Consider the following 10,372-nt stretch of genomic DNA (forward strand, 5'->3'; position numbering starts at 1 on the left):
ATCATGTTAACTTAAGAACCAATGATTATATAGTATTGATACCAAACATTACAATGGCTTAGTATTGCATGTCTTTAGCATTGATGGTACGCATTAATTTAGGTGTTGATAATGTGTATGCTACAGCATCCTTAAATCCAATGTCACATAATCTTGAAGGACTGCCATTACAAAACGTCGAACACGGACTCAAGGATGAGCACGTACAACCAGTTTTGATTATATTGGAATGGTTAGTGTACTAAAGACATACTATATACCTTAAACCAAGATTACAAATAGGTTTTAACTACTGTTGATGGAATGTCAGGGGATGTCTTGTTAACATCTATATCCAATACTAATAAACATGGATTTACTACTGGATGGTCTAAGGTTACCTATCATGTTAACTTAAGAACCAATGATTATATAGTATTGATACCAAACATTACAATGGCTTATTATTGCATGTCTTTAGCATTGATGGTATTGAACGCATTAATTTTGGTGTTGATAATGTGTATGCTACAGCATCCTTAAATCCAACGTCACATAATCTTGAAGTACTGCCATTACAAAACGTCGAACACGGACTCAAGGATGAGCACGTACAACCAGTTTTGATTATATTGGAATGGTTAGTGTACTAAAGACATACTATATACCTTAAACCAAGATTACAAATAGGTTTTAACTACTATTGATGGAATGTCAGGGGATGTCTTGTTAACATCTATATCCAATACTAATAAACATGGATTTACTACTGGATGGTCTAAGGTTACCTATCATGTTAACTTAAGAACCAATGATTATATAGTATTGATACCAAACATTACAATGGCTTATTATTGCATGTCTTTAGCATTGATGGTATTGAACGCATTAATTTTGGTGTTGATAATGTGTATGCTACAACATCCTTAAATCCAACGTCACATAATCTTGAAGTACTGCCATTACAAAACGTCGAACACGGACTCAAGGATGAGCAGGTACAACCAGTTTTGATATATTGGAATGGTTAGTGTTCTTAGTTTTATTTTATTTTTTTACAAATACATGCTTTACATGAATATTAGATGAGTTAAAACAATTTGTATTTTAATATTAGTGTTCTTGTTCTTAGTTTATGTGTTTTTTCATATGATTTTAATATTAGTGTATACAATGTTTGTTAGTGAGCAACAATATATTATGAACATAGTGTTATTGTTTGATTGTTAAATGGTATGGAAGACATTATCGGTTTCCAGAAGATCTAAAGATAAAATCGTTTTAAACGTTGCCTCTAGCGGTATAGCATATTTGTTACTTGAGGGAAGTAGAACCGCTCACTCTAGATTTTTTAATTCCTATAAAGCTAACAAGAAATCCAGATTTTTGCAACTTAATGAAGAAAACTAATCTGATTATCTAGGACGAGGCTCCTTGATACATAAACATGCTTTTTAAGCCTTAAATAGGATTTTAAAAGATGTTTTAAAATGTGGTAACCGTAACAGTTGTCAAGATCCATTTGGGGAGAAAGTTATTATTTTTGGTGGTGATTTTAGACGGATCCTGCCAGTAGTACAAAATGGATCACAGAGTGACATTGTTAATGCTTCACTTAGTTCGTCCAGATTTTTGGTCCAAATGCAAGGTTCTTAGGTTAACAAAAAAACATGATGTTAACTGTCGGGTGTCAGGCAATGACCATTAACAAAAGTCAAGGCCAATCACTAGCAAAAGTGGGCACATACCTGCGAGAACCGATGTTTACACATGGTCAACAATATGTAGTTTTATCACGAGTGAAGAGTAAAGACGGTGTTAAAACGCTTATATTAGATAAGGAAGGTAAAATTATAAATAGAACTACAAATGTGATTTATAAGTAACTATTTAGTAGTTTATGAAATTCTCATTTTGAAGTTTTAATTATCTATCTAATAATTGTAAAATGGATGCTATTTTCGTTGGAACTTATCTTTAATAATTTTTTATTTTGTTACCGGTATTATTAACTATATATCATGTTGCCGTCTCCCCACTTATATATGACATTCTATTTTCCACTTCCATTTTACGTGTGATTGTTACATGATTTATATATTTCCGCCCGTGTACGATTTATATATTTCCGTCCGCTTCGTACACGAGTCAATAGCCTAGTTTCTTTATAAATTGCTCAACATTCACAACTAATTAGAATCTATAATTATATAAAATGCAATATTTAAAAACAAAAAATATAAATGTAACAAAAGTGCTTCCTTGGTTTGAATTTTACATTTCAGTTTAGTATTTCCGGTTTTTGGTGCATACAAAACCAACAACGAACGATCAATTCGGTTTTTGTAAAACATAAAACCAACCCATTGATTTCAGGATGAGGTTGAGCTGATTCAGTTCAGTTATTTCAGTTATCTAAGTTAAAATCATCGGTTCCCAAGTCCATTTGGCCACATCTAGCAACAAAGACATTGGATGGGCCTTTTTAACAGTTAAAAAAAACACCATGATAGACTGCTAATAAACTTAAAACAATCTGAAGTACATGAATACAAACAATTGTGTTCAAAACATAGAAGCAGCAAGTGAAGTGATTTCTGTAGAAACCTGATCATATTCGGTTTTCAGTTTTTCCTGTTCTTCCTCCGCAAGTTCTCCCTTGGTTGGTTTGGGGAGAACCATAACACAACATGTCGGCCTCTTTGTTGCACCGGCATTTGCAAGATCCTACAATAAACAGTTAACATTAGTTATCAGCAATGGAAACAATGACAGTCTGATTAACAAACATCAAACTTACTTCTTTTGATGTAACATAAACATAAGGTATGTCTGCCTCTTCACATAGGATTGGAACATGAGTTATCACATCAAATGGAGTTATATTTCCAGCAATAACACACACTCTGCATTCAACAAACGACCACATCAGCAAACAATAAGAATTTATCAACATAAGCTTGCACTGCAGCAAAAAGCTATTCAAAAAGCATGTGGCTCACTCATAAATTGTTTGTTTGTAAACAAGCCGAGCCCAAGCCAAAGTAAACTTGGCTGGCTCTCATTGGTGCATTAAAAAGTAAAACACAAACTTTATAACTAAAAATTACACCTACTTGCGGTGCGCGCATATAATTTATATATGTGTGGGCCCTCGGGCAGGCAAAAGTGAAATTGCACTAATTTTGACGTTATTTTACCAATTTCGTGAAAATAACATTAAAAGTGGCGGAAGGTAAATAGGCATCATGTGGTGGCCAAAAGACCCCACCAATCAGCATGTGTCCCAATGGTTGAGTGTTACGTGCCTTATGTCCAAGGCTTGATGCAAAACTACTATCGAGCCGGGGGTCTCACCGGAATCAGTCTCTAATCCTACAGGGAAGAGGTAAGGTTGTCTACATCTTACCCTCATTAGACCCTACCATAGCTTTGCTATTTGTGGGATTTATTGAGTACGATGATGATGATGATGATGATGATGAACTATAACTCAAAATTGTAAAACGTATGCACACACAAATTATGAATTCTACAGTTTATAAATTTTGCATTATGTGATAGTTACAAATATTATTTTCAATTTTTATGGGTATCAATATGTTTAAAATAGACAGAATTTATAAAACTAAAGAAGCCCCTCAGCTTAAATTCCTAATATTTCTAGCATTAACAATAAAGATAAAATATTATACAAAATCAGCATAGTAACAACTTACAGACATATATCAACAATCTAATTACTATTAACAAAAGTAAAAAATTAGATAAGTTGAGATAAAAACTAGTACCCTTTATTACCGCGTCTGATGCTCTTGACAACCTCTTTAACCCCTCTCTTCAAGCATTTGTGTTCCGCAGCTAAATTACATCAACATATAATAAGTTAAAGTTGATAAATTTAATATAACTGAAGATCGCATCGCATAAACAAATGCTTGATTAATTGAATTGAACCTTTGCGAACGAGTTTGAGGGTACGTTTGGAGAGTTTTTTGCCGGCAAGGGGCTTGGCGATTGGGGCTAAAGCCTGGAGCTTCTTCTTGTGTGCTGACTTCTCTGTTTCACTGTCACTTGCACCCATTTCTCTCTGCTTTCAATCAACTACCAAGAAAGAGGCGAATGAGTGAAAGCAGAACTAGGGTTTATCTGGAATGTTTGGTTTTAGGGTTTAAGAAACTGGTTATTATGTGTTATTCTCACCTCCGGTTTAATTGGGCTTGGCCCAATTCTTTATTTTATATCAACCTAGTGGGCTTAGAGGTGCATAAATCGAGTTTTTTAAACTCGGTTCAGGGTATTGATACGGCTTCTTCGGGTATGGTAGGGTATTGGAAAATCGGGTATTGGCAATAACCGGGTCAAGTACATGTCCGTCTATTGGTATCTAAAAACCATACACTTTGCACCTTGTTCGGTTCGGGTATAGAACTCAATATTTGAATACCCTATTTGTATATATTGAAAAAAACCATATTTTCAAGTTTTTACGGTTATAGATTGAGGTTTTTAAGGGGATGCACCTTTTTGGGGTTATTTTTCGTGTAATTTCAAGTATAGATCGAGTACTTGAAAAACACAGTTTCAGGTTTTGCAAAAACTCGGTTCCAGAACCGGTTCCATTTTTCGGGTATTACTGGGTACAAATGGAGTTTGGTTCTGGGTACAGATTTTGGTACTGAATTGCATACCATATATGTATCCAATTGGTGGGTCAGGTACGAGTTCGGGTAGTAAAAATCCGGATATAGAAAAACTCGATTCCGGTTTTTTTCAGGTACAACCGTACAATACTGAGTTTGGGTTTTTTGTGCACATATAGGTGGGCTAGTGGTTGTGTAAAAACACATTTTCCAAGACCTAACTCGACCCGACATGGGAACCGGTTTGGTTTCAAACCAACCCGGGCATGCTTAGGTGTTATATTTTTGGAATTGTGCTTACCGTTCGGGACCGAGACTATCATGGCTATATAGTTGTTTGGGGCATTGTTTTTCTTTTTACAGTCTTTTGATGGTTTTGTGGTAACTCTTAATAAAACTCTTAAATGGATGTTTGTTTTTATTACAACTCTTAATAAAACTCTTAAATGGATTCTGAATGTGGCAATGTTTGTTGTAGTTTTTTCATCAAGTAACATAAGATATTGGGAAACGGATAAAAAATATAACTTGAAAGTGAAAATACCAAAGAAACACACATATATGAGGACGAAGTATCACGAGGAATGAGTTAGCATAGTAGTTCATCACAGGGGTCGATTTGTTTTTATGCGTTGGCAATATAATCGAACAAACACAACACAAACTCACAAACACATAGTATGCCGTTGATGCTATTGATAACACAAACTCACGACACAAATAAGATGCTATTGCAATTGAATATGAACAAGGATACAATTAAGCAACAATTGTATACCTTACAATCGGCTATTGTTTACATAATGGAATGCGAGTTTTATAGGATCACGAAGGGCATCAAGAGACGTTGCAATCATTTGTTAATTGTTATGCTTAGTGACCCCATGCTTGCTCTCGGATAGGCATGGCATTTGGTCTTGGTTAGACGATCCTTCAGGCGAGTTCAAAGTTCGGTCCTTGAAAGCTTGGTGGATAAAAAGATTGTTTGTCCATGATAATATAAGTTGTTCGATTAGGTAAAGTGGGTGCCAAAAAAGATTACCTTCTTTGCGTGGAGGGCGGGTATGAATTGGATCCCAATGAAGGCTAATTTGGCTAAAAGGAACGTCTTTGTAAATACATTGGTTTGTGTTGCCTGCGGGTCCGCAGTAAAAAACCACTGATAATTTGTTGGTTTACGTATGTCGCTAAAGAAGTATGGGTCCTTCATTCTTTGAGAATCAAAAAGATCATTTTTAAGCTTGAATTTATTCATTTGGAATCTGAGTTCTTCTACTTCATTTTCATTTACTTATTTGCCTGATTTAATTTATTTAACATGAATATCCCCCCCACCCCCCACCCCCCACCCCCTCTCTTTTTTTATACTATTCTTTAAGTCATATAGCTTTAATCCTTTAGAATTGGACTCGTTGTTTTCTCATTGAGCGAATGGTACAAAACAAATCAGATGATGTTAAGGCTAGAGGTTCGGTAATTGAAAAACTTGAGTTCGTAAATGAAAACAAAGGCACCAAATTATTTTAAAAACTAGGGCAAAGCATAGTTTTATCCCCTTAACGGTTCTTATGGAGGCTTAAAACGAAATGATTTCTAATAACATGTGTTTGGTGGTCGATAAAGTAATGGAAGATATCAATGCGTTTGCATTTTTTTGTGGATAAAACACAAGACAATTTTCAATACCGGACCAGTGACCAATTATGTAATTTTGATGTTAACGTGTAATGTGTTGTACTTTTGCAATTGATATTCTGGTCCAATGTCACGGGTATGATGGTTAAGGCTTTGGATTTTTATGTTTTTTTAGGTTCGAAATCTGACTTAAGAGGTTTTCGACAATTGTAGATTTTTGTTTTGTGGTGTACTGGTGTTCCTAGGTGAGCCAGGCTTGAAATATAAAATTCAGTATGGATGATTGGCTCTTATCTTAAAATGCTCACTTGGGTATTCCGTTGATTCAAAATATTATTCTAAAAAATGTGTTGTACTTTTCCCTCTAAGCTCATTGGTTAGTTGGATTTTCTTTAATAAATTTTCTCATTCAAAAACAATACTATTTAAAAAAAATAGATACTGTTGGATTTTTAAATATTTTGATAAATTATTTAAATAAATAGGTAGTATTCGAGTTATTAGCGGTCTAGTATATAGATTGACTTGTTAACCTTTTAATTTTAGGGAAAAAAAATATAGAGGTAGGGTATAAAAAGACCCAAATACCCTTAAGTACCACCCGTGGGTCACAAAGGAACCTCTAATAGGTCACCCGCTGGGCATACGGATCACCCGCATATCACGGTAGAGGAAGAACGTCCTCATACCACGTGCGGAAGCATCTTTGCACTCTGAAAAGTCGTCCGCGGGACAGGACATCAGTCCGCCCAAACGACAAGGAGGAAATGCCAGCGGGACAGCTGTCACCAATCAACTACCATCTAGAAGAATTTCCATGATTGTTACTTGAGCAATACGTGACCTACCAGCCAATGAACAAAGGACACCTGGCCAAGTTGTTATAACCGTGCACAAGGCTAGGTGCGATCCGTCATATCATTGGGCGACACGTGTCCAGGTTGTTATACCCATGCACATGGGACGTATAGCTCAACCTATTATAAAAGGACTTGCGTCTAGGCGGTTATGGAAGATCTTCTAGAAGAGGACAGCTGGCCCAATTACCTTCCTACATCCTTCGGCTATAAATACCTTGTCAAACGGTATGAGGTATTCATATTCACTCACTTGCATTCTGACTACACTTAATCTACTTACTTCAGTACTTTCTCCTCTACGAACGTTACTGATTCTCACGTCGGAGGGTGGTTACATGAAGACCCCCCCCCCCTTTTCCTTCCTGTAACGAGACTCACGGTGTCTGTTTTGCAGGTTCCGGTCACTGGACTTTGGAAAGTTATATTCATATCGTGGTCGTAATTATCATATTTTACCCTGTGGATTCATTGGATCCAGAACCCATACCCGGGGACTGGATCCGTGTTTCTTCATTGGCGCCATCCGTTTTGGTGTTAGGACTGCATAAATTTTTCTCCGTTGGTTTTTTGGTTCGTTTGATATGAGTAAACTTCCTGAAGGGCCGACGGGAACTCGCGCACCTGATTCACGTGACAGTAGGATGAGCTCACAGGCGAGAAGCAGTCGTCCGCATGACATATTCCGCCACACCGAGTACCACAACAGTGCTGAACGAGACTTTACCAAACCATATCGCCTTACGGCTTTCGTCGAAAAATCAAAGTTCATAGCAAGTATTGCTACAGCACCCTTTCCTGTTAATGCTAAAATACCTACATCGGTAGGTAAATACAATGGTATGATTGATCCAAGTGATCATCTCCAGAACTTTGTGGCGGTAGGTGGTGTTAGTGGTTGGACGCTTCCCTATTGGTGTCACATGTTCGCATTGACACTAACAGGGGCAGCAAGAGAGTGGTTTGAAAAGTTACCTGACGGCAAAATCTCTAGCTGGGACGATCTGGTGAAAAATTTTTCTCAACAGTTCAGTCAGCAGAAGAAACATACACGAGACCAATAAGAAATTTTAGATGTCGTTCGCCGCGATAACGAGTCTATAGAAGATTTTATCACCAGATTCAATTACGAGAGCCTGAACATCGGTAGAATTAGTAAAGACATGCTTCGTGGTGCCTTCCGCAAAAACGTCAAATGTGATGATTTAGTCTGCACACTTACTGGCAGAGATGGAATGCCAAAAGAGTTGGATGATCTTATGACTGCGGAAAATGTGTATGCGAACACTGGGAAAACATTGAGAAGTGGTAACCCAAAGCAAAAGTTTAAAGTCGAGTTTCAAACTCCGAGACCAAATAGACAGGCGAAAGGCCCTATCTGATCGAGACTTCAATCAAGCACGGAAGCACCAAAACCATTTGATACACGATCCCTCATAGGCAACAAGAACAAAGCGGGACCCTCGAACCGAGGTCCCAATAATTGGACCCCTCTTTCAAAAACTCCCGCCGAATTCTCACCACAGAAAATGTGAATTTTAGAAAACCTCAGCCACTGACGAGAAGGTCATTTCTTGACCCGAAAAAGCGTTGTTCGTATCATGATGACATTGGTCATAATACGAATGAGTGCAAAACATTTAAAAATGAAATTGAAGCGGCTGTAAAGTCTGGAAAACTTGGACACCTGGTAAAAGGTGGGAAACCTGACAATGGTAAAGCTCCTGCACGGGACATCCAGGGTCCGAGTAAAAAATAAGTCAGAGATTTAAACGTCCATATGATACAAGGCGGATACGATACAAGGAAAAGAGGAAGGAGTCTGATGATGAGGAATGGAAGAATGAGCCAGTGATCTTCCCTCGAATCAAGGGAGGCCCGAATAACAAAAACCCCTTGATCATCACTGCCCTATTCGGACACTACCGTTCCCAATACGTCTTCTTCGACACCGGTAGTACTTCGGACATTATGTATGAACAATGCTTTAAACAACTAGACGAAGAAGATAAAGAAAGATTGAGACCCATCCACGCTCCAGTATATGGGTTCGGAGGGGAAATAATGCATCCGCGGGGTGTAATTTCATTCCCAGTCACCCTAAGCGACGGAATTCATTCTAGGACCGAGGAGGTCGAATTTCTGGTTCTGCCGGAAACATCAAAACATGACATTATTCTTGGACGAGAAGCGATTGGTGATTTCAATGCTCATCCGTCCCCGGAACACGGGGCAGTAGGAGTTCCAACTTGCACTGGCATAGCAATAATTCATGTTAATCGGCACTGCTTTGCAACCGAGAGTTCAAAACCTAGCAAGATTCCAAAACAAACTGCGAAGACTGAACCAGAAAAATGGGTTTTGAACAAAAAATTTCCTGATCAAACTGTAACAATAGGACCTGCTATTTCCGAGATAGTTCGGACTTTTTTGAAACAGTTATTATCAAAAAACATTGATGTTTTCGCGTGGCAACCCGCGGATATGATTGGTGTTCCGCGGAACATTGCGGAACATAAACTAAGGGTAAACCCGTTGTTTACGCAAATTGTTCAAAAACAACGTAAGATTGGTCCGGAACAAACAAAAGCAATGAACGAACAAGTCCAGGACCTCTTACAAGCTGGGATCATTCGTCCAATCCGTTATCAAACTTGGGTCGCCAACCCAGTTATCGTCCCCAAAAGCAATGGGGCATGGCGGATGTGTATCGATTTCAAGGACTTAAATAAAGCATGTCCCAAGGATTGTTATCCTTTACCCGAAATAGATCTCAAGGTTGATGCTGTGGCACCATTCAAATTCAAGTGCTTCCTGGATGCCTACAAAGGCTACCATCAGATCCGCATGGAAGCGCGCCATGAGGACAAAACAGCATTTCGTACCGATCAAGGCACCTTTTGTTACAAAATGATGCCTTTCGGACTAAAAAATGCGGGAGCCACGTATCAACGATTTATGGACATAGCGTTTAAAGGTCAAATTGGTCGAAATTTAGAGGTGTATATGGATGATCTCGTAATCAAAAGTGTTGAGGAAGACCAGATGTTGAGAGATATCGAAGAGACTTTTGAAACCTTGAAAGGTATTAACATGAGGTTGAATCCGGCCAAGTGTTCATTCGGAATGGAAGAAGGAAAGTTTCTTGGAGTGATTGTCACGGATACGGGCTTCAAAGCTAATCCTGATAAAGTTCAAGCTATAGCTCGTATGCCTTCTCCTTCTTCTCTCAAGGAAGTTCAGACACTCAATGGGCGA

The 10,372-nt window shown here is 37.9% G+C and overlaps 1 protein-coding gene across 1 annotated transcript; it reads right to left on the reverse strand.

Moving 5' to 3' along the window:
- Nucleotides 1-2,473: 2,473 nt before the first annotated feature.
- On the reverse strand, nucleotides 2,474-4,139 carry LOC143543766 (H/ACA ribonucleoprotein complex subunit 2-like protein). Its single transcript, XM_077036015.1, has 4 exons — nucleotides 3,937-4,139; nucleotides 3,771-3,840; nucleotides 2,780-2,885; nucleotides 2,474-2,706 (listed from the first exon to the last, which is right to left on the reverse strand). Exons 1-4 carry the CDS (start codon nucleotides 4,061-4,063, stop codon nucleotides 2,545-2,547), a joined length of 465 nt encoding a protein of 154 aa, XP_076892130.1. The 5' UTR covers nucleotides 4,064-4,139; the 3' UTR covers nucleotides 2,474-2,544.
- Between the last annotated feature and the right edge of the window lie 6,233 nt (nucleotides 4,140-10,372).

This window comes from Bidens hawaiensis, unplaced genomic scaffold, assembly GCF_021521415.1.
Source record: "Bidens hawaiensis isolate Kalapana, Puna unplaced genomic scaffold, B.hawaiensis_p1.1 tig00013298_1, whole genome shotgun sequence".
In the NCBI taxonomy this organism is placed as follows: Eukaryota; Viridiplantae; Streptophyta; class Magnoliopsida; order Asterales; family Asteraceae; genus Bidens; species Bidens hawaiensis.

What these genes read in the sequence shown, in the direction of transcription:
- LOC143543766 (XM_077036015.1), bottom strand. Translation starts at nt 4,063, where the DNA reads ATGGGTGCAAGTGACAGTGAAACAGAGAAGTCAGCACACAAGAAGAAG. An exon ending in CCTCAAACTCGTTCGCAAAG is followed by an intron (nt 3,841 to 3,936) that starts GTTCAATTCAAT and finishes GATGTAATTTAG; the next exon opens with CTGCGGAACACAAATGCTTG. An exon ending in ATCAGACGCGGTAATAAAGG is followed by an intron (nt 2,886 to 3,770) that starts GTACTAGTTTTT and finishes TGTTGAATGCAG; the next exon opens with AGTGTGTGTTATTGCTGGAA.